The 24,426-nt window shown below is 49.0% G+C and overlaps 1 protein-coding gene across 2 annotated transcripts in view; it reads right to left on the reverse strand.

Annotated features, from left to right (window-relative positions):
* Nucleotides 1-220: 220 nt before the first annotated feature.
* Nucleotides 221-24,426, reverse strand: part of LOC125937455 (two pore calcium channel protein 1-like) — a 41,388-nt gene continuing 17,182 nt past the window's right edge. For both annotated transcript variants that reach the window (XM_049652165.1, XM_049652166.1), the window contains exons 5-19: nt 24,167-24,283; nt 23,948-24,066; nt 23,620-23,721; nt 22,068-22,194; nt 19,851-20,052; nt 10,940-11,084; nt 9,321-9,506; nt 7,997-8,061; nt 6,783-6,870; nt 6,174-6,243; nt 3,965-4,176; nt 3,714-3,812; nt 2,059-2,172; nt 1,700-1,824; nt 221-490 (exon numbers count right to left, since the gene is read on the reverse strand). In XM_049652165.1, the coding sequence (XP_049508122.1) occupies nt 345-490; nt 1,700-1,824; nt 2,059-2,172; nt 3,714-3,812; nt 3,965-4,176; nt 6,174-6,243; nt 6,783-6,870; nt 7,997-8,061; nt 9,321-9,506; nt 10,940-11,084; nt 19,851-20,052; nt 22,068-22,194; nt 23,620-23,721; nt 23,948-24,066; nt 24,167-24,283 (1,917 nt within the window). In that variant the 3' untranslated portion in view covers nt 221-344. The remainder of the gene's footprint in view (nt 491-1,699; nt 1,825-2,058; nt 2,173-3,713; nt 3,813-3,964; nt 4,177-6,173; nt 6,244-6,782; nt 6,871-7,996; nt 8,062-9,320; nt 9,507-10,939; nt 11,085-19,850; nt 20,053-22,067; nt 22,195-23,619; nt 23,722-23,947; nt 24,067-24,166; nt 24,284-24,426) is intronic.

Raw genomic sequence — 24,426 nt, forward strand, 5'->3', positions numbered from 1 at the left:
AGAATCGCAAAATATCACATAAAAATAAATGAAAAGCTTTTACACACCCACTGAAGGGACGTCACACGTGTAGGTCCATGTGTATGATCAGTGCCCCTCAAAATCTCTTCCAAGATTTCCCCCTCCTTACTGCCCTGATCAGACCTCAGAACAACCCCAGGCGGGGCACTCGGAAGCAGCCTTTCCACACCTTTCAGCTGGTGGCTCAGGGCAGGAGGGGCCGATGCGCAGGCTGGTCACAGCACAGAGCGACCTGGGCTGGGAAAATCACCTCTAGATAGAATAAGCCAGAAGGGATGGCCGCCTAGCTTGGTTTCCACGTGTGCACCCTTAAAGGTCCAGGATCACGCACTGTTTTCGAAATTGGGATTCTTGGGATACAGGTCACCGGGTGAAAAGTTCAGAATCTCATCCAAGGAAGGGCCTTCCTCCTCTGGGGCAATTTCAGACTCAAACATCTGCTGCAGCAAGGCGTCCACGGTCCTGTACTCTAGGAGGAGGGAGAAAGGCACACGGAACTGGCACGTGTTGGGGCCGGAAGGGGAAAACTCGGCCCGGGCAGAGCTGGGCTTTCCAGAAGGATGGCCCCTGAGTCGAAGACGACGCTCTAAGCATGGCTAGCCAAACGCTCTTTGGAAGAAAGGATAAAAAAGTCAGGAAAGAACCACTCATCTCTGCTGGTGCGGACCCCACTGCGCTCCTCAGCCACCCAGAGCTCTAGAGCCCGAGGAGAAGGTGCTCCCTGGAGGATGGGGGAGGGTGACGCCTGGTAAGGGCGCCCTGCTCACGCCACTGTTCCCGCAGGCCATGCTGAGCTGCTCACTCGGAGGTCGCGCCTCGGCCAGAGACCAAACTGACACGCAGGTTGCTGTGGGTTATTCAGCCAACCGCTAATTCGCTGAGAATAAAATGGCTAAAGAAATAGGTGTTGAGGGCCCCCACGTCCCGGGCACATCGTGAGGCCCTGGGGATACAGCGGAGGGCAAGAAGACATGGCCCTGCACCCGACGGGAAGCTTTGAGTCTACAAGGAAGACACGGTGACCAAACAGTCACTCAAAGATCAATGACAGGCAGCCAGCATGGCGAGTCACAGAGGGAAGGAAGAAAGGCTGAGAAAGAGAAGGAGAGACCAGGCATACATATGGGCTGCAGCGGCCACGACAAGGGACCTTGTCTTTTTGGTTTTGTTTTAATTTTTTTAATGTTTGAGAAAAGGCAAGCAGAGGAGGGGCAGAGAGAGAGGGAGACACAGAATCTGAAGCAGGCTCCAGGCTCTGAGCTGTCAGCACAAAGCCCGTCGCGGGGCTCGAACCCATGAACCGTGAGATCATGACCTGAGCCAAAGTTGGACGCCCAGCAGAATGAGCCACCCAGGCGCCCCTTGCCCTTGTCTTTATCCTTAAGACACCGAAGGTCAGATTTGCGTTCGGAAAACATCTCTCTGGCTGCAGTGAGGAGCGTGGATCGGAGGAAGTTTTGCATTGGGTTAAAACTTACTTTTTTAAAACAAGTTTACTTATTTTGAGAAAGAGAGAAAGAGAGCACAAGCAGGGGACGGGCAGAGAGAGAGGATCTGCGATAGCAGTGTGGAGCCCGACGTGGAGTTCGAACTCACAAACTGTGAGATCATGACCTGAGCCAAAATCAAGAGTCAGATGCTTAACCAACTGAGCCTCCTAGGCACCCTTAAAACTTACTTTTGGATGCAATTCTGAAGTACAAGCCTTTCAGGTCCTTCCTTTTGTTGTCTCCATCGTCCCCACTAAAGCCACTGTCCTTAGCATCCACGTTATCAACGAGCATCCCGTCCTGCATTTCTTCTCTTCAAGGAGGAAGAGACATGAACAGGGTCAGGTCCCTCAGCTGAGTCCCGCATGTGTCCTCCCAGCCGAGGCCCCGTGTTACTGTCCAGCCACATCCAGGGCTCCGGACAGTGAAGGTCCCGGAGAACTGACCCACAGGACCAGGCTGGGTGCCACGAGACACTTAGAGATTAAATGTGGCCAGTCTACTTCTAAAGTTATGTGAGCTACACGAAGGGGAACACACTACTCACTCTTGGATTCCCACTCCGAGCTCTTGAATCTTCTTCTCGATAGCAGTTTCTACTTCACTTTTCTCTAAGGAATATGCCACAAAAAATGCCTCCAAGATGAATGCTATGAAAATACTGGGAAAGAGGAAGAGGTAGAGGGCGTTAGCCGAGGTCCAGGTGACAGGGAAGCCTGGACCCAAAGAGTGTGTGAGCCTAAATAAAAAGGCAGCTTATTGTTGCAAAGAAAATACAACACAGAAGGGAGGAATGACAAACAGTATCTCTCGAGGGTTGGGCACAACTTTCATTCACTTGGAAAATCTTCTTTTAGAACCTCTTTAAACAGTGAATATTAAAAAAGAAAATGGGTTTGTTTCTAGGGGAAGCTTAGGCCAAGTATTTGTTGGTAGACAATTCTCTATGAATATGTCAAGTTTCTGCACAGTCTGGGCTGTCTGAGCAAAGGCACGGAGAGCCGACTCAGGAATGCTTGTCCCCGGAGACATTCCAGGATGTAAAGCTCAACAACGCCTCCCCTACAGAGACAGCCCAGGGCAGCAAAGACTCACCTTGCCCTCCCTGGGGGCCTGCTTCCACTCCAGGTGAAACTAAAGTCCCTTTCTCCCTCTCCAGAGGGGAGGATGGGCAGGTCCCCAGCCGCCCTATGTAAGATCAGTTTCCTCATTCTGGAGCTCCTTCCTGCATTCCCACCCCAGGCGGTGCTCACCACGCTGCTCATTGTGGACGAAGGTTCGGGGAACGGACACGGGATATTGCTCTGCCGCTGCTTTCGCCATGAGTAATACAGCGTCTTTGTCTCTGACCCAAGGTGCCGTACCTTCTACCTGTGTGTACGCGTGGTATATACGTGCGGATTGACCTGCTGGCGTGCAGGCAGGGAGGAATCTCAGACCCTTCACCTCTTCTGCCTTAACAGGGATGATGATGGAGCCCAGGGCGCCCACGGCGCCCACACACTTTTGAGAGGAGAGGACCAGGAACGTCCCTACAGCCTCCCACGTCGTTGGCCCTGACGGGTCCCAGAGCTCCAGCAACCTCTGTAAGAGCCACCCAGGGAGGTGTTTCTCTCTTGTTCCCACTACGTGTTCCATTCAGGCCGTGTAAGGACGAGCAGGCCTGATCGGAGCCACCCACGGGGTTTCTTCCCCTCCCCTCCTCGGCCAGGATTCTTGAGTCGTTCCCGAGCCAAAGTCAGTAAAGTGGTGGCTGGCCAAAGCAGGCCTGATGTGACAAGGACGGTGTGGTGCCGCGAGGTCACCCCAGGGGCTGCAGGTGCACCGCCGTGCGAGGGGTATGGCAGTCGGGAAACCTCTCTGGAAGAGCATTCCCGTGATCTAGGGGACCGGCATTCACAGGGATGCTCTAAAGGGATTCGGTCTGGGCGGGGGAGGGGAGGGAGACCGGCCAGGACCCCAGAGTCCTTCTGACCCCAACAACCTCTGAGACTATGAGATGCGTGTTATGCACAGAGGTGCACTGCACTGGCAGGCAACGAGGGCACAAATGTGGACACAAGTAAGACTTGTGTCCCTTCCAGTGCCGACCCACAACGTACAGCAGGTGGACGGAACACGGGAGAAGGGAGGTAAAGCGGTTGGTTACACGTGCTCAGGGAGGAGATGTGGAATCGGCCAGCGTGGCGGGAGCAGACTCACTTAACGATGAGAATGACGACCACGATGTGGAAGCCGATGAAGTACAGCTTTGCCGCCTGGTGAGTCACGAGGGCAAAGCCACCCGCGAGGAGTGGGAGGCTAAGGACGTCAACCTGCAGGGAACTCGGCAGGTGCCCCACCCCCCCCGCCCCCGATGCTCCTGGAAGTCACTTTCGGCGCCACCCCCCTGCCCCACCCCAAGAAGCCCCGGTGAGGCAGCCGGGCCCGTCTCAGAAAGGATATTGTGCCACTGGTTAACCACCGTGAGCTCCATCAGCACGATGAACGAGGAGGCCAGGTCGTTGAAGTTGTTCTTGCAGTACCTGTCTCGGGCAAATGCTGAATCTTTCAAGGCTGGGTTCCCACACACCAGAGCATCAGGACTGGTGAAATTCGGGTCAGAGAACCGGACTTTGCCATGGAATGCTTCCATCCCGATGATAGCGAACACGTAGTAGACCACCTAGGACGGCAGCACTGGTCACCAGGGGGCGCACTGAGCTGCAGAATCGCGGGGCGAGGGGCGTGCTGGAGAGGCGGGCTGGGGACATCGCTAGTCCGTGCGCCCAGCAGAAAGGGCTGCCCTCCCCAGCCGAGTCCCAGGCAGTGTCAGGGTGGACTGATCGGCTACTCTGCTGGAGAAGCCTGAGCTGTCCGTGGAGGGACAGAGGACACACGGCCAGCTGGACCACGCCGTGACCTCTCCCATGGGCTTATGCATCAGAACCAAAGCTTCTAGCAAGTTAGTGGGTTAAATACTCAATAAATAATGGTTGGTCCCCCAGGAAAAAAAAATAGTAACGTTGTGTCTTCACCCTGTTTTTTATACCAAAATAAATTCCAAAGGGTCGAAAGGGTCAAATGTAAAAAACAAACCATGAAGGAACTGGGGGAAAAGAAGTGCGTAGGGAAAGGCCCCACTAAGCATGACATAAAAACGAGATACTGTAAAATAAAAGACTAACAAATATGGCTATATAACTAATGTCAATTTTTATACAGCCCCCAAAATAGACAAATAACAAAACATACAAAATCTACAAAAAAAAAAAAACCCAAAAAGCTTTTAGGTAAGAAAGAAAAACTCAAAACACAAGTGACAGAGAAGGAAAAGTAATTACACTATAAACAACTTACCAATAGCCAATTTCCTTAATCGGCAAAACACTCCTGCAAATCATATTTAAGAACTAACAGAAGAATGGACCAAAGATACGAACACGCTGCTCACGGGAAGATAAGCAAAACTGTCCAAAAGAACATGGAGAAGGCGCTCAGCCTCATGAAATGCGAAAGACACGCATGTCAAAGCAACACGGTGCCATCTTCTCCCCTGTCAGACTGGAAAACAGGGCAGTGCTTAATGAACCCCTGGTTAGGGTGCAAAGGGCGCGGAGAAACAGGCTGTCACGCGCTGTCGTTTGGGGTACACAGGGAGCACTCTCTGGGAAGGCAACTGGCCACCAAGCCGTGCAAAGTTTGAACACATTTCCCTCTTGACCTAGCGGATCCGCGTACAGAAGCACACTAAGGGGCGGGTACAAGAATGGCCCTCACCACGTCAGTTGTGATGGCCACAAGGGGAGACCAACCTCAGAGGTCTGTCAGTAGAGGGGCTGGTCAGATGTGCTCCCGAGTCTCCTCTCCGGTGGGACCCTTAACCCTCACAGAGCCTACACGGACACACGTGAACTCCAGGACGTGGGACAAGGTTAGGAGGTGGAAGAAAGGTGTGCACACTTTTGTGGATCGTTCCATTTGACCGAACAATAAACTAGACACAGACATGCATGTCCGTGGTATGCTTGTTGCAGACACAGAGATATTTAGGAAGGGTAACAAGAAACACTGAATAGCGGTCGTATCTGGGAAAGAGGCAGGTGGGGGCTGGAAATGACTGGAAGTCCACCTTTCATTCTTCTGTACTAATAGGATTTCTCACTGTGATAACAGAAACAAAAAAGAAGAGTGTCCACCGGTATCCGAGCTCCCTCCTTCGCGGTGCGGAATCTCTCCTGAGCGGGAGACACCAGCCCCCTGGCCTCCCTGCGGTGGGATCTGAGGCCACAAGCAGGACGAAGAAGGATCTGAGGCCTGGGGCGGGAGCGGGGGCGGGAGGGGGGGGAACACAGCCATGAGCCGGAAGGAACCTACATCCCTGGGAAGCACCTGCCAGCCAGGAGGACCCGCCTAGACCGTGGGCGAGAAAGAAACTGTGACTGTGTTAAGCCGCGGAAGTTCTGGTGTCTATCCCAGTCGCCGGTGTACCTTAACTGGCACATGCCCAGGGTCTGCAGGCACCGGATAATTCAAAAAAAAGGAGTACTAGAAACCAGTGGGTCTCGTTTGCTTAATCGCCCTTTCTTTTCCTCACTTAAAATAAGGCTTACGGACAGTTGCCAAGAATGAGCATCTTACCGCTTACTTCACGTGGATCGGCACCAAGGACAAGCCACTTACCAAGACGAGTCCCCCGAACGTCAGTATCGTGGGCCCAATGTTAATTAAGGTCGTCACGATGACCCGGAACCTAGGATAAAACCGAGAGGCGGCCCAAGGGAAGCCGCAAGGTAAAACTGACGCCTGGCTGGCGGGTTTGGTTCAATATCCCTTCCCCCAGTCCTGGATCTGTTCTTTAAATCCTGTCAGGAGTTTGCCTTCTTAGCTGTGCACCATTGGGGGAGCCATTCAACCTCTCTGAGCTCCATCGTCATCACCTGTGGACAAAGGATGATAAAAGCCCCTACATCGAGGGCTGTCGGCGGGCACACTCAGGTTAGCGTTAGCTGCCGCCACAGCCGCCGTTACTCTGTCACCGTGCAGCCTGCGCAGTTGAGGGAAGGGGTCACAGGGATGATGAAAGTGGGTGACAGAAACTCCCTCAGGGAGCTGCCACGTGGGTGCTCGTCACCATCCTGACTTCCCTCCCTGCCCCACTGCCCCCCGGGCCCAAGCGAACGCCAGGTCCTCCGTACAGGTTACGTTCCGGCTTCGTAACGGGGAGGCGGGAGGGGTTTCCGGCCGGCTCCAGTGTGGGAACCACCAGAGTGCACGTCGCTCCATCTTTACCTCTGAATGCTGACAATGATCCTTAAGAGCCGGAGTATCCTCAAGATCAGCACAATATCCAGTATCTGCTGACTGTTGTATTTTCTTGCTAGGAAAAAAAAAAAAGAAACCCCACCATCACGTAACATTCCATTTTATGGGTGCCTCTGGCTCGTCCCTTTTATTCAGTGAGGTCTGAGACCCCGTAAGTACTGGGGAGAGATGCGGCTTCAAGACCAGGGCAGTGGCTCTGAGCAATGAGGAAGTAAGTGCTCCTGGAATCACTCACCCCCCCCCCCCCAGCCCACCCCCGCCAAAGCCACACCGGGCGTGCCCTCCCACCCCTAGAGCTAGAGAATCATGAGAGGAGGTGTAGACGTCAGACCGTCTTTAAGAAAGACTGTGGATCAGGTTCTACAGAACACATTTCAACAAGCCCTTCCTTCCCCAATATTCATTTCATAGAGTTATGTTAAGAGGCTGCACTATCTTGGGGCGCCTGGGTGGCTAAGTAGGTTAAGTGTCCGCATCTTGGTTTCAGCTCACGTCACGATCTCGTGGTTTGTTAGACGGAGCCCTGCGTTGGGGAGGCCCTCAGCACAGAGCCCGCTTGGGATTCTCTGTCTTCCTCTCTCTCGGCCCCCTCTCTCCTGTTAAAATAAATAAATAAAAAGAAGAAGAAGAAGAAGAAGAAGAAGAAGAAGAAGACGGAGGAGGAGGAGGAGGAGGAGGAGGAGGAGGAGGAGAGGAAGAGGACAAGGATGAGGGAGAAGAAGGAGAAGAAGTTGTTGCACTATCTCTCAATAACCCCTCTGTGTCCACCGGAAGGAGTGTGCACAATGGTGGTGGAATGTGTGTGCAGACACAAGAGGCCAGTGGGCAAGGGACAATGCAGAGTTCCGGCTACAGCTGGACCATGGGAGGGGACCCAGATGGGCAGGGGGCCAAGATGGACATGGAGGTTAAGCCATGAGACTGAGGGCAGTTTTGGAGAGGAGGTGACCAGATCCTTATCTGGTATGATGGATGCACACAAATGAAATCTCTAATATACAGCAAACCACAAACAAGGCTACCATCCCTCTCAGAACATGGCACGTTTTTCAACGAATTCTCTTGTATCTCCGCTGCCTCATCCCAAACACCTTAGTGGTGCACGGTGGATGTTCCACAAAGGCTACCAGTTGAATGCACGATCCCAGGAGGTGGTGAAGCCGAGAGCCCGTGGCACTGACCTGACTGAATGGTGGTGTTGGCCACAGTGGCCACCAAGGCCGCGATGATGATCAGCGTATCAAACCTAATGGTGCAGAAGCAAAGTTGGTGAAGGATCAAGGGAAGGGCCTGTCAGGACATAACTGATCCCAAGAAAACTTTAAATCGAGTCTCATGCGAAGCAATGAGCCGGCCATGAAACTGATCTCCATAATTTTTAGAACAGTGGAGATGAAGCAAGGAATACTACATTTGAATGATCCAATGACCATTCACTGGCTGCTCCAATGAACCACCCGAGGGAATTCACGGCAATCAACCAAGTCCTATCACTTTGTCTTACAAAACAATGATATACAGTAAAACCTTGGTTTGTGAGCATAATTCATTCCGGAAACATGTTTGCAATCCAAAGCCCTTGAATACCAAAGTGAAATTCAAGAACCACTGGCTCAGTTGTGATCACGTGATGTTCGGCGTCATGTACGACTCGTATTGCAAGACGTCGCTGGTTTATCAAGTTAAAATTTATCAGAAATGTCTGCCCATCTTGCGGAACACTCCAGAACAAGCTACTCGCAGTCCAAGGTTTTACCATGTCCTTGCAAGAATACTTTGACACATTTTCTGAACACATGGCATAATTTTTCTTGGTATTAACTTTACTGGGTACATTGCAACTTTTTAATTAAAGGGGACATTCATCACATCGTCACTTTCCTTCCTGACAGAAGTATCAAAGGACAGCCGTGCCACAGCACTGGACGAGAATAACTAGTTCCTCTTTGGCCACACATGCATCCCCAGTGACTTTCCTGGCACCGAGAGCAGCGACCACCAAGACCCAACCCCGCCAATGCACGCAGTGCATCTGAGATGGTCTACAGCATGTGGGTGATAGTTCAAGACCAGGAGGTACACAGCCTGGAGAAGAAAGGGCCACAGGTGACACACCCAATGTGGGAAAAAGCTTGCTGACGGTCTCACTGTCCAGCCACATCTGCCAACTTCTCTGATAAAAAGACCGCGGAGTGGGCTGAGGCAGCTATGGAAGGCACTGCCTCATTGGGTATGATGTTCTAAGATCCTTTCCGAATCTAGGATGTCATGATCTGCAATTCTCATTTTAGCTAGAGTCAGTTCAAACTCACATCATAAATAACAGCTTTGCCTGAACCAGATGTTTCCACACACACCCCCAAGATTTCCTTATAAGATGCCCCAAAACCAGGCAACTGGAGCTTGAAAAACTACGATATTCCGCACACTGAGAGAAAACCCCCTTTCGTCGCCCAGGGCCTCTGCCCCCTCCACCCCCTGCCACGCCAGAACACACATGCTCACCAGTTCCAGAACTGCCTTCTGCCAAAATAGGCTCTGGGCTCGTATGTGTACAGTTTCAGGAGAATTTCAATAATGTAGAGAGAAAGGAAAAGCCATTCTGCGTAGGAAATGAAGGGGTTTCTCTCATCCAGAGCAATGAATATGGCATTTATTAGAATGATGACATCATAAACCCAGACAAAAATCCTGCCACGAGGGAAGAAAAGAAGAGATCCCGTCATCACACATTTCCGTAAAAGGGGCATGTTCAGAGCCTTAGAGGGGCTACTTTGTTTCCCAGCAATGTGATGAATACGAGATGCCCCCAACCCCCGTCCCGCCAATGCACGCGCGCACACACATGCACACTTGTGACTCAAGTAAGTGAAGGTTCCGGCACGGCCAGGGTCCTGAAATTCACCTGCCAACCCTGATACTTGGTGTAGCCCTTCCGGCCAAGGAGAACATGAAGACTCAGCAAGCAGCGGGTATAGAGGCGTGCTTTTCCCAGGTTCCCCTCTGGGGGCACAGTCCCTGGATCAGGTGAAAGCTTAGGCAGAACTGGGGCAAGGAGAGGGTTTAGGGCTTAGCACGGGATCATTACACCTCTGCTACTTGTCCCTAGAAAATGAACATCCTTAACTAAGAAAGCTTCTGAAAGCCTCTTCACCCCTAAGGCACATAGCCTTCCAGGGGACTGGTATGTCCATCCTCCTCACCAAGTCTGGGGGGAGATGGGTGAAAAAATATGATAGCTGGGCTCTGACCCGACTCTTCAATTACAGAGCAGGCTTCTTTGCTTAGGTGTCTGTCCCTGTGCGTAAGAGAACACGGGGTGACCCTTGGGAAGACAAGAGGGGCTCCTACCCCACTGTTCTCTGTGAAGCTCTAGACCCAGGACCCAGCTCAGGATGCCACAGGTGGACACACAAACATCCAGTACATGAAACACATCAGTAATTCAAGGCTGGGAGTAATGGGAAGAAGTCTCTACATAAAGGGCTTTGATAAATACCAAATATGGACAGCGAAAAGGGATATGGGGTGCCTGCGTCACAGGCTGAGACACTTTCAAGGACTTCTGAACCATTCTCTTCTATGAAACACTAAATTCAGAGAGCAAGAGGACGAGCCTCTGATGATAGGGATACTCTGGGCCACGCATATGAAATATAATATCTGCAACCACAATGAATGCCTCTTTCCGGAGTCCATTTGCTTGAGAATAAAAGAACTGATGATCTTCTTGATGACCATTCCAATGACTCTAATTCAGGAGTTCTTACCACAGACTTTACAAAGTCAAAGTGCCATATCTGACATCAACTTCCTAATGACTCGAGATGAGGCTAGAACCTTCTGATTTCAGAGAGCGGTCAGTTTTTCTGGCTCAGACAGCACATCTAGTCTGTGGCCCTTGGGCATCTTTGGAAATAGGGCAGAAGGAAGCATAATCCAGAAGGCTGTCCTTTTGAATAAACACATCCAGAACCCTTTGCAAGCCTCCCTGAGAAACCAAAAGCAGCAAGCAGGGGGCTGATTTATAATTTCAAGAATGAAATGTATTCAGTCCAGACAGCATTTGCAAATGCCTCCATTTTGAAAGTAACTTGAGAGAAAACTGGCCCCATCTCACTTGCCTGTGCCGAACCATCCTCTGGACCAAGAGGCTTGCAGATGACCGGTATACCCGAGGCATCCAGTCTTCCAGTGGGTGTCTCCTGATGTTGATGGTGACCACCTGAATGTTGAGGAGATCGGCCAAGCGTAGAAAGCTCACTTTGTCTGCAATTAAAAAAAAAAGATCCCCAATACACAGCCACTGTGTCGCTAAGGTCCCAAGGGTGATACCAAATCAGCGTAGACTCTTGGATCTGTCTTGCCTAGGTGAAGATCTGAAGCTTCAAAGGGAAGGCCCAAGGCCAAGGAGTCAGCCAGTGCAGAGACCCCCATCTATACTCACTCAGACCTGCAATCAGCCCAAGGCAGCCAACCGAAGCATGTGATTTCGCCAGTTCACAGATGCCGCTGCCTCCCTCCCTGCCTTCCACCCACCTTCCTCCTCACGTGGGCCATCCCTGCTTTCTGCCTGACTTGCCTCTCCAGCCTCAACTCTCCTTCCCCTCTCTCTCCACCAAGCCTCCAAGGTAGGTGTCATCCACACCCTTCCCCTCAATCCCCAATCGTCTTCTCTTCCCCTTCTCAGGGATTCACTCAAACCAACAGCTTTCTCCACAAGTGGGCTCACCAGCCAGGCCAAGATTCGCCGGGGCTTTCTTGACCAACCTGGCCCCACATGACTGCTGAGCTGGTCTTCTCCAGACCCACCGAATGCCCAGGGCCAGCAGGCTCTTCTCCACCACCCCGAGTACCTCCCCCCTGCTAGACAGCTCAGATGCTGGCCAGGAGTCAACTGGGCTGGTCCTCAACCCTGTTCATGCGTGACCTCCTGCTCCATACAACCTAAAGAATATCACATCAACGGATCAAATCAGGATACGTAAAGAATGTTGCTGCTGCTTCTTGTAACCTCCTACAACTTCTTTCCAAGTTTTCTTTGAAAACAAAGTTTAGAAACGAAGTCAACGTTTGGACAATTTGAAGAAAGCTAAAGAAATTGCCAGTGCAGATCAGGTCTAGCTGAGACAACGGGCCAAGTTGGGGCGGGTGCTTTTAAATTTTTTTTTTTCAACGTTATTTATTTATTTTTGGGACAGAGAGAGACAGAGCATGAACGGGGGAGGGGCAGAGAGAGAGGGAGACACAGAATCGGAAACAGGCTCCAGGCTCCGAGCCATCAGCCCAGAGCCTGACGCGGGGCTCGAACTCACTGACCGCGAGATCGTGACCTGGCTGAAGTCGGACGCTTAACCGACTGCGCCACCCAGGCGCCCCCGGGGCGGGTGCTTTTAAATCCCAGAAGGCTTCTCATTCAGAGAGCCTGGCAGATGTCTGCAGCTCCATTCCAGTTTTCGGGAGTAAATGATGAATGATGGCTATACGCTTATCACCATAGCGTGGTTTATGCAAGAAAGACGATGAGGAATTGCCATCAGCCGAAACCCAGACTTCAGCCCCGTCAGAAGTGTGGCCTCATCTGAGCGAGGAGCCTGAATCAGACACAGACTTGAGTGATGTTACACACTCATGTTGCTATCTTCCCTAACAGTTTCGTGGTCCCAAGAACATGAAAGAACAGGAGTCCATCAAGTTAGATGAAAAAACACACATAGATAATCTTAGGATATCTAAGTTCCTGGGTCTTCAGAGTTAGAAGGAAAATATACATACATGTCTCAAAAGCCAAAGGCATGTAACACCTGCTCAGGCAGAAAGGTAGGCTTGGAGAATTAGGTGCCAGGGTATCTTGGATCCAGGGACCTGGATCACCATCAGTGGTTAGGGGGACAGTGACATGACAAGCATGGGTAGTAGCTGGGTGACCTACAGACAGGGAATCCAGTCAAAACATCATTCACTAAGTAACTTACACCAAAAGGGAATCTATTAGTCTCACTGGGTTCACATCTTTTAATCTGGAAGATTCAGTAGAACAAGAAAAAACAAAGAGAATCAAAACCATAGTAATTTTATGTTAAGAAGGCCCTTGTATCTATCTGGCATTCTATGTCGGAGATCAGAGGTCAGCTAACTTTTTCTTAAAGGGTCAGACAGTAAATAGGTTAGGTTTTGTAGGTCATGTGATCTCTGTTTTAACTACTCAGTTCTGCTGAGCAGCATGAAAGCAGCCATAAACAATACATAAATGAATGAGCATGGCTGTGTTCCAATAAAACGTTATTTACAGAAAGAGGTGGTGGGCCATATTTAGCCTGTGGACCATCGTCTGCCAACCCTTGCTGCAGATACATTATTCTCTCCGTATTCTCTTTGTTTTCTTCCCATATTTGTAAGTTTGTGCTTCTCAGTTTAATACTGGATTAAGTTTTAACACTGAGCACTAATAAAATTCCAGTGTTTAGCCTTAGAAACCACAATGCTCATAACTGCTGATGAGGCGGGAGAATGTTCAGAGAAGTATCGGAGACCACTGTGAAGCATGTAATTCTGGTCAACTTTTTGTTATTAAAACTGTCTTTGAAAGTATTAGTTGAACCCAGGAGACTTTTGGACAATCAGACATTAGAAAGTACTGCTATATCCCGTAAAATACAACCTATGATTCTTAAAAGCCAACAGATCTTATTGGCTGTCTTCTGTAAAGATGTGTCTGCCCTGGTAAAAATATTTATATTTTTAAAAATTAGTATTTATTTTTGAGAGAGAGAGAGAGAGCAAGATAGAACGTGAGCGGGGGAGGGGCAGAGAGAGAGACGGAGACACAGAATCCGAAACAGGCTCCGGGCTCTGAGCCGTCAGCACAGAGCCCGACGTGGGGCTTGAGCCCGTGAACCGTGAGATGGTGACCTGAGCCAAAGTCAGATGCTTAACTGACTGAGCCACCCAGGCGCCCCCCCCCCCACCCCGGTAACAATATTTACATCAACACCGCTGTTTGGTAAAAGGTAAAATGCTGGGAAGTCTGTTGAGCCATAAGCTCACTGGCACTTTCTTTTTGCCACATCTCTGAAGTGCTCAGAACTAAGGGCCGAGGACCCAGATTTCTCGCTGACTCCAAATCATGAGCCAGTCAGAAGACAGCAGGGTCCTGTGGGTATGTCTCGAGGGTGTATGCCTACCTCTTTCACTTGCCTCTAACCTGCTCAAAAGGTCATGAGCCGCTTCTGCTGAATGTCTGCAGGGCCACTAGGGAAGAAGAGAAATACATTCAGGTGAGTTGTGTCAATGTGGTGCCACCTGTGGCCTTGGAGCCTTAGACTAGGGGCTCACATGGCGTGAGCGGGGAAGTCTGCAGCAGATGAGATAAAACCACTGCAGTTCTGTCTTCCAGAACTGCAAATGCTCTCAAGTCTAAGCTTTTGACAAAGTGACAGTAGGACTCGAGGTTTCAAAGATTATCTGTGTGCAGGGCTGGGGGAGGTTAACCTTAGACAGAAGAAAGTTCTCAAGGAGGATAACAATCTACGGCCAGGAGCAGAAAACCAGGTCTTAGGAGCTGACCTGTGTCCCCTCCAAGTTAGCGTGTTCAAGTTTGAACTCCAAGGGCCTCGGAGAGTGACTACGTTTGGCGAGGGGCCTCTTCTAAAGAGGTAACTTAAAGTGACGCCATTGGGTTGGTTCTAATCCCGTATGACTGGAGTCCTCACAAGAGGAGATGATTAGGACCCAGACACACACAGAGGGAAGGCCACATGAAGACGCAGGAAGGCAATCATTGACAGCCAAGGGGAGAGGCCAACCCCTGGCAACTCGGTCCTGGACCTCCAGCCTCCAGAATCGTGAGAAAATAAATTTCTGTGGTTTAAGCCGCCCGGCATGTGGTACCTTGTCATGGTAGTGCTGCCGACCCCGCAGGGAAACATTTCCCAACGGATTGTTAATTTCGTTGTTTTAAGGCAAACACATCATTCCTTAACTTCCGAATAGAGACCTAAGAATTCTCCCAAGATGAAGAAATCAGTGGGGCGCCTGGGTGGCTCAGTCGGTGAAGCGGCCGACTTCGGCTCAAGTCACGATCTCAAAGGTCCGTGAGTTCAAGCCCTGTGTCGGGCTCTGTGCTGAAAGCTCAGAGCCTGGAGCCTGTTTCAGATTCTGTGTCTCCCTCTCTCTCTGACCCTCCCCCGTTCATGCTCTGTCTCTCTCGGTCTCAAAAATAAATAAAGGTTAAAAAAAAAAAGAAAAAAAAAAGAAATCAGTGAAAAATTCTTTACGCTTGAAATGTGCTATCCCTTAGAAAAATAAACAAAACTAACAAACAAAAACACCCTCCGGGGTGGGGGTGGGGGGCAGGAATGAACTTCAAGCTCCACGATTGCCTTTTCTTCTTCTAACAAAACCTGTGACAAATTCTTAGCTTGCACAAATATATTAAAAATGCTAGAGAAATTAAATATTATGTGAACCAATCTTAACATGATTCTCTGCCTGACAGATGTGCCTTCCGAATAAAACCCCCAATTAACAAACTGGTTTATAAAGTCCGGCCCCTACGATCATAAAATATATAAAACAATGAACTATTAATTTAAATAGCATTTCTATAATTTTTTAAGAAACTCAGATGGAAACCGTCACTTCATTTACTGTCCTTAGTGTCTGCACCTAGTTAAATTTTTTTTTTTTTACAAAGATGTGCAATTAACAATAGAGCCACAGTTAGTTAATTGCAGAGAGTCCATGGTGGGGAGGGAATAACCTTCATTATTATTATTTTTTTTTGGTAAAAAGATACATTTTATTTATTTTTATTATTTTATTTTATGGTTTATAATTTATTTGTTTTTTTTAATTTAAAAAAGACATTTTAAAGATCTGGTTAAAAAGTTTAAATCTAAAGACATTTGACTAAAACTTAAAACATTATAAAATTACTTCATTAATCAAACTAAAACAATTTAAAATTTTAATCCAAATTGATTTAATGCTCCCAATAAAGAAAAACTAGTAGACTAAGTTGTTTTATGATTTAGGGTTTAAAATGTGCTTCGTGTCTTTTTCCTGATTTTATTCAGTGTAAATAAAAACTGAAATATGGTATTTTAGTTCATGTAAAATTTCTTTTCTCCAAAGAGGCTAAAATGGCTGGAACTTCTCACACCCCTCATCCTTATCTTATAGGTCAGTGGGTGCCATGATCTCGGCTAATATCTAGGTGTTCATAAATCTAACCATGGGTTAAGAACCATGTGGCATAATATAAACTGTTGTGGCTTTAAAAGTTGGATCTTCATCAGTCAACTTGTGTAAATCTCACACAATATTGTAAATCACAAGGCCGTGGGGCACCTGGGTGGCTCAGTCGGTTAAGCATCCGACTTCGGCGCAGGTCATGATCTCAGAGTCCGTGGGTTCGAGCCCAGCGCCTGGAGCCTGCTTCAGATTCTGTATCTCCCTCTCTCTCTGCCTCTCCCCTGCTCACACTGTCTCTCTCTCAAAAATAAATAAACGTCAAAAAAAAATAATAAATAAATAAATAAATAAATAAATAAATCACAAGGCCCTGTAGAGTTACTCATTTCAACTATGTGGACACAGCATGTAGAGTTTTCTACTTCTCTGACAAATCCTTAATATCAGCAGTAGTGGATCAACTACTTATGGTTTCTTAAATGTATCTTCTAGGGGCGCCTGGGTGGCTCAGTCGGTTGAGTGTCTGATTACGGCCCAGGTCATGATCTTGCGATTCACAAGCTCGAGCCCCACATCGGGCTCTGTGCTGCCAGCTCAGAGCCTGAAGCCTGCTTCGGATTCTGTGTTTTCCTCTCTCTCTGCCCCTCCCCAGCTCACGCTCTCTCTCTCTCTCTCTCTCTCAAAAAAAAAAAAAAAATCACTGATTGAATTGGGGGCATTGGACTAATGAATGTTGAGATAAATAGCCAAGAATCTGGATTTACCTAAAGACTTCCAAAGAAATTAAAACGCTATGTCCCTATGTATAAATATATTTGTTCTTAGAACACCCACATTAAAATGTTATATAATAATTGTCTTACCTCATTCTATAAAAAAGAGTTTTCAAGCTTCAAATCACACTGGCATTTAAGCATATTCATTGGTATTGACTATATGTGTATGTCATGAACATTAACATGAATAGATAAAATTCACAACAGGCCCATTATACTCTTCGCATGAGGTAGGGAAGGTTGGTCATTTCCATCTCTATATTCTGCCCCAGGGAGCTGGATTTGGAGCCCTTTCCCGAGGAGATTCTCTTATTTCTCACAAGTCTGCAACACTTCTACTGACTTCCATTATCTCGAGGATGACTGTGGACCCCTGGAAGGACGTGAGGCCTCTCACTTCTGGAAGAGTTATAATGTCAACTGGTCCACACATTCCCCTTGCTATGGCTGTCCTTGGCCAGCCTGAAAACATTCTACAGCACAGCAGTCTTTGGTCATGCCTCTGTTCCCTTCCTCTGCTCCCTTTTGTCCCTGACCAGCCTCCTTTGGTAATTCTTACAGACCTCACCCTGTGCCAGATCACAACCCACATTCGGAGAAGAGCCTCTGCCGATGGACACGTGGTGGTGGTGGTGTTTTGTACACAGATCTTCACTGGCACTCTCGAGAAAGTTGTGCGGGAGCATCAAAGAGCTCCTCCCTCCTCTTCCTCATGTAATTCATGGAATGATACATCCAAACAAGTAGGGGTGCCATTAGAACTTGGATGTGTTTGGTAAGCTCCATATTTACCCTGCCACAGCTGAATGGTATCGTTTAAAAGCCAGCCTATTTATAGCCCAGAACATGGAAGAAGCTGTCAAGACAAAGAAAAGCAGTCCGTACTCCCACTTGGGAAACAACTACCAATAGTTGGACTGACTTTATCAACAAAGAAACGTTCGTGTGAGTATGTCCTAGTGACCATGTGTATCTTTTCTGGATGGGCAGGCGATACCCAAGTGCATAGGCCTCCCCATGCCTGACAGACAAAGACTCCGAAAAGACCCCAGCCCTAGGTTTGGAACACCTCACCTTTCAATGGCAATCCAGGAATTCACCTTACAGAAGGAATTGCAAAGAAATTTGAGAAAGCCCTGAAGATTCATCAACATGTTCAGAGTCCCAATCATCGAGAAGCAGCAGAGGTACTAAACCATCAGGGAAGAATTCTCAACACCAGAGGGGCCGAAGTCTGGGAACACCTGACTGAACCGACCAGCCACTCCACCCCGGTTGTGGGGTGGGACCTCCAAGGGGACCCAAGTCCCAACCCTCTCTTCTAAGTTCAAGAGCAGTGGTCCTCAAACAGATGTCCCTGGGCCACAGCTGGCCCTGTCCGTGTCTTCCCCACCCTCTGTGGGGTAAGTGCTGAATACAGAAACTTGTAGAACAATTGCCAGGATCTTGTCCACGGACTCTAATGATGAAAAAATGGGACTTGGACTTTACACTTTGTAACTTCATTTTTCTGAGTGTTGATTTTTGCTGTTTTACCAAAGTTATCAGTCCATGGCAGGTTGGACATGAAAAAGCACTGTGCTCAGGGGTTGCCCGGGCACCAGTCACCCTTCGCCACCATTAGCAGAACCCTAATCCCGGCATGCTGAAGGGCACAGGCAACCACCACCGGTCCCTAACGGGGGCCACCAAGGCAGTCATTCAGGCTCTGAGAAGCCTGGCTCCTGACCAGGCGCTCCGAGCCGCAACCTCGAGCTGGTGGCTGAGGAGACATGCTCAGGGCTCAGCAGGAAGCCAGATCCTGCTAATTCAAGAGGGCAAAGGCCTTCCTCCAGCCAAGGTCCAAAACTCTCACTGGAAGACGTGGGCACCACCCATTTAGCGGTACCTTACTACACACGTCTTTTCATTCTCCTTTTTGCATGTAAGTTCCAGAGAATCACTGTGCTTTCCTTCTCACACGTGCACAGAGCCCTAAGGAGGCCTCTGGCTCCTCTGGGACTAGTCTGAGAGTCCTCGTCTCATGTAAATTTACATCCTGTCACACTTACCGCTCCCTTTTGGTGGGTTTCCATCTAGACTTCTTTTGAAACAGGTGAAATGAGGGTGCTTCACAGTTTGGGATGTATTTTAGTCACCTCACATCTTTCTGAATTTCTGTCTTATCTTCACAGTCATTGTTAATGTCGCCCAAATTTCCCATTATGTGACTATCGGAATCTGGGGCAGTTTAGCACAATGATGCAAAACATGGGCCTTGGAGTCAGATGGCCTCTATCACTTTGCAGCTGCATGGCCTTGGGCAAACTGCTTAACCTCTCCCAGTCTCGGTCTCCACATTGACCAATGAGGATCACAAAAATCCCCCCCCTCAGTGAGTCAGGGGGAAGATCACGTACACACCACGTGCAGGAAACAATCATGACAATGGCTCACACACGATAAGCATGCCATAGATAGGAAGTGTTATTCATAATAGCCACCGACCATTAATACATGAATTTTAGGCTACTTTCAACCTTTTACTTTCAAATATGGAATGCAATGTAGACATTTCTTTCCACAGCTCTCTTCTGATTTTAGATTCTGTCCTTAAAGCAGAGTCAGTGGTGGAATGACCGTTACACGGTAAAGGCTTTGGGATGGCTCATGGTGACAACTCCCACGGGGACAGCCCTGTCAGAACACAGCTTTGAGGGCCCGAATTCCACTGGATTATTGCCAGCGGGGAGTGCCAATACACATTTTTATTTGCAAATTTAGGAAAACAAGAAAACAGTACTGCTGTTTTACGAATCACTTTTAGGAGCCACCCACTTCTTAAAAAATTTATTTATTTCTAATTTGGAGAGAGAGCACGAGTGGGGGGTTGAGAGAGAGAAACTCAAAGCAGGCTCCACGCTCAGTGCAGAGCCTGATGCAGGGCTCAATCCCACAACCCTGGGATCATGACCTGAGCCGAAATCAAGAGTCAGATGCTCAACCGACTGAGCCCCCCAGGTGCCCCAGGAGTTGCCTGCTCTGAACACAGCCAAGAGGAATGTCAGCGGCCAAGCCTTCTTACCCACGTGCCCCTTCTGTCCCTCGTCGGAGATCCTCAAGAGGAGCTCCAGGTGGGGACTGCTGATGTGTGGTGCCACGACCTTGGCCAGCCGCCTCCACTGGGCCTCCGTGACCACAAACTCTGTGCCCACCTTGACTTTCAGAATGTTGAACGCCTCTATCATTTTGTGACGTTTCAGGTACGCCAGTTTGCGAATCTCATTCTTTAAAAAATAGAATTGTGTTTTTTAAGAGAAAGATTCAAGAAAGCCTTGTTTCTTTACCCTAAACATTTCAAGGTAATTGAACAGCCAAAGAGAAGGCCCCGCTGGGTCTCTTAACATGCCGGGTATGTAATCCCTCCCCGGCTGCAGGTACACGCAGCTGACCCGTCTGCATAAACAGAACTCATCTTACCAAGTTCAAATGAGGGAGCCCGTGAAGGATAATCTGTGTGGTGAGAAACAGAGCAGCAGGAGGCAGACTGGTCCCAACTCCACTCTGCCCAGGAGGAAGGAAGCTTCCAGAAAGGAAGGAAATCGGGTGTGCTGCTGAGACACAGGGAGACCCCAGAGAGGGAGAAGATAGATCTACCATTAAGTCAATCAAGAAAGAGAAGGGAGGAGGAGAAAAGTCAGGGAAGTGAAACTAGGCCAGGAGTGGTCCGGAAGGAAGAGGTCCAGGGCAGGAAAGACAGCAGGGCCTGCCCGGAGCTGCCATCTGGCCTGAGCATAGGGAATCTTCCAGAAGCCGGGGGTGGGGGGTGGGGTGGGGTGGTGGTTTGCTGCACAGCCCTCCTCAGGTTACAATCAGCCACCTGATGCCCACTCCTATTGCTCCCCGTAATATTGTCATCACTTGATTGATTACACAGCTAGACTATAATTTTTTTTTAATTTTTTTGATGTTTATTTATTTTTGAGAGAGAGACACAGAGCGCAAGCAGGAAGGGGCAGACAGAGAGGGAGACACAGAATCTGAAGCAGGCTCTAGGCTCTGAGCTGTCAGCACAGAGCCTGACGCGGGACTCGAACTCACGAGCCATGAGATCATGACCTGAGCCGAAGTCCGACGTTTAACCGACTGAGTCACCCAGGCGCCCCAGAGGGGTGTGGGCTGTGTCTTAATCATTTTTGACTCCTCAGAATTTTGTGCGGTGCTGGGCACCTAAAGCACATTTAAGATGTTTGCTGACTGATCCCTGTTGCAGAAGATTACCCAAAGAAACACCTCCTTGGGGCTGAGGGAGGTACAGCAACAGTTCTTCCCAGCAGCAAAAAAAGAGGAGAAGCATACCAGACTCTCTGGGACAACCTCCTTCCACCCAGAGGGAGGAAGTTGAGATAGGAGGGTCTCTGGGAGGCCTGGCCTCTGGGGCAGGAGCAGCTCAAGTCCCGGCAGTACACAGACTGCTCAGGACGTGGACAAGCCAGTCACCTTCAAAGGCCATTTTGCCACCAACAGGCTCAGCCCCGCCACCTGCTTCTCCATAGTTGCAAACATTCAAGTTCTCCCTGAATTTCTCCTTGCTCCCCGGTGGGACCCTCCCTATGCAATGAAAAATTCAGAACAGAACCAAAAGGATCAGAAGCCAAAAGCCAATGTCTTCCCTTCAGGAAAATCATCCTTTGGTGAAAAGCTTCCCTGTGTAACTAGTTTTACAACAAGAAAAAACAACCCAGCAAAGATATGTGCAGTGGAGGGCGGGCAGGTGATGTGGCTGAGGCAGCCTGGTGGATTCCAGGCTGTAAATAAAACATCCTCCACCCCCAAGTACTCAGAAGCCTCCGCCCAACCAACGCCTCCAGGAATTCTCCAGACGTAAATCTAACAGGCAGGCACCGGGGCAGAAACCGCTGGCTTTAAGAAGTTTCTGCTCTTGCTGGAGAGGGAAAAAGGAGTGGAAGCTTGGAGAACATCCCGAACTCCCATTTTTAACAAAACCTTTCCAGGAACCATGAGCAATCGAATGCCTTAAAAGCAATGAGTACAGCAATAGCCTGCCACTGTACATAAAATTCAGAAACACTGTCAGACCCATTGCAAAGAATGGTAAAGAAGCATCTTAGCCAGCAGAATAGAGCAAGACACCAAATAAGTCTTCAGATTGGCCAAAGCGAAAAGAAAAAGCACCCTTTCAGATATTGAACCAATGCGTTTGCCGGCCTCCCTGGCACGGCACCCAGCCCGCGCGCCTATCCTCGCCTGCCCCCACCCCCCTTCCGCTCATGCACCTTACCTTTAAGTGCTTCCTATAATTGTTGTAGACCACGGCCAGAAAGACGGACATGAAGATGTAGGTATTGATGATGGTGTAGGTTATAAAGTACAGACAGTACCACCAGTTGAAGTTATAGGCAGGCATCCTAGAAGGACAGAATTATGTTGCACGGTTTTTCACAGCCTAGGTCCTTAGTGCATAAAAGGCTGACCTCAGCTGCCATCCCACATGGACAACCCACGGGCACGAGGCACGGCAAAAGCTTCTCTCACTCAGACTCTCCCCCATATGGCGCGGTCCCGTGTGATGGGGTCGCAAAGCCATCACCGCCCCTAGCGCGGAACAGCTGGCTCTAAACTTGCCTTCTGAATGTCTCAGTGCCTTTTCGAGGCAGCAGCTTTCAAAGCAAGTAGGACCTTGGCGATCTCCCGATCCCATCCCTTCCCTTCACACTGAGGGAGCCTCACTGTGGCTTCACAGTCGAAGCCTAAGAAAGGAGACCAACTTGCCCAGGACTATAGAAGGAATCGAAGCGTGGCCTGGGTTTATACTCAAGGCTCTTCGGGGACACCAGACTGCCTTGTTGGGGGGCGGGGCAGGGGAGGCAGATAATTTTCTAGCCACTCTGGGACAATGAGAAAGAAAGGAGCACCATTAATAATGGCACCAGGGTGAGAGGCATAAATCAGGTGTGTGTGCTCACTCCACCTTCAGTGGACATTGGATTTCATACAGGAGGGGGTGTTGGAGGCACTGGCATGGCCAGGGTCTGGGAGAAAGATCCAAGGGCACACAAGGAGGGCCACAACTTTCCCTTGTGTATGTTTTTCCCGAGCCAGGCCCAAGAGTGAGCAACAAGCCAGAGGAAGTCGATATGATGATCCCACACAGAACTAGAGGACAGAAAACCCGCCCTGCCCCGAAGTGCAGTATGGCCTGGTTGGGATTGACACTCGCATTGAGCCCTGTCCATGCCCTAGACCCCAAGGGGTATCTACTCAGTGTGGCACTCTTTAATAATTTTACTTCCCCAAACAAGCTTAATCCATAATATGAAGGACGTTAGGAAAGAAAATACATGATGTTTTCCTCCTAAGTGAAGTCCACGTGTGTAGAGAATTGGCATTGCAAAGGGGAAGGCAACAACTACTAACCTCTACATTCCTTTCCTGTCTCACCTAACCACAAAGGTGCATCAATGCTTGGGAGAACGAGCCACGATTCCTTTCGAAAGATGGCTTAGCTGTTTAAATTCAAGACGCAAAAAAATCCCAAATAGAAAGTAGGCTCCAATATTTAAGAGTTGTATCTCAAGAGATATCTCCTGCTGCTTTCAGCTTTTAAAAAAAAAAAAAATCATCTAAGCTTAGTTTTAGATAGACAGGGTAGGCTATTGTTAACGTAAACATGTTACATCCTTCAAAAATTTTTACACGAACGTGAATAAACGGAAGATCACTATTTGTCCCCTCTCAGCCCTGCCGGTGTTCAGAGACAGCTGCCTTTAACAAAGCGAATTCTGTCCTGGTAACAGGTGTCTATCCGTGAACATGAGCCAAGATGGACGTACATGACATCGGGGCTGTTCGCGGTAGTGACCAGCACGTAGAGCTCAAACACTATGTCCAGGATATTTGTGAAGTAGGGCAATCCTTCCACTGTTTTAAGACCCCTAAAGAGGAACCAAGAACACAAAGTGAAAAACACACACACATAAGTGAGGCTGTGGTTTCTGATACACTTTTCCCCTTCCAGAAGCACTCCTGGAGTGTTTGAACGAGGAAGATGGCACCCAGTGACAGATTCTGCCACCAACAGGCTGAACCCGAAGGGGGGGGGGGGGGGGGGGGGGGGGGGGCGGGATTCACAAGCAGAATCTTCCAGAGCAGCGTGCTCACCTATCCCCAAAAAGCTTCAAGGCCATAAGGGAGAATATCAGCACACTGAACATAAACAGAAGGAAGACGTAGAGAATATCGGGCAGAGTGTTCCGGATGCTTCTGAAAGTTCTTCGGATCTGTGGTGACAAAATTTTCATTTCGTTTACAAGAATCGGCTAATTTTCTGCAAAAACAAAAGTCAAGCCTTTGCATATCCTAAAGTATATCCTTCCTTACCTGACGACTTTCAGGGAAGTTAATTAGGAAGACTGGTCTTAAGGCCCTTGACCATCGAACGCTGTGGACGTTCACAGCTTCCAGGGACCCATAGATAATCAGATCAATCAAGGTCAGCTGTGAGAGACATGAAACAGAGAGGTCAGTGTCACACTGCTCCAGGACAGAGAAAGTGATGGTGGGGAGGCATGCTCACCGACCAGGAAGAGGGGTCACAAAGCAAGTTCCATAAACAGGATAATTCTAGTTGTGTGATGTAA

The sequence above is a fragment of the Panthera uncia genome (assembly GCF_023721935.1).
Source record: "Panthera uncia isolate 11264 chromosome A3 unlocalized genomic scaffold, Puncia_PCG_1.0 HiC_scaffold_12, whole genome shotgun sequence".
Lineage (NCBI taxonomy): Eukaryota > Metazoa > Chordata > Mammalia > Carnivora > Felidae > Panthera > Panthera uncia.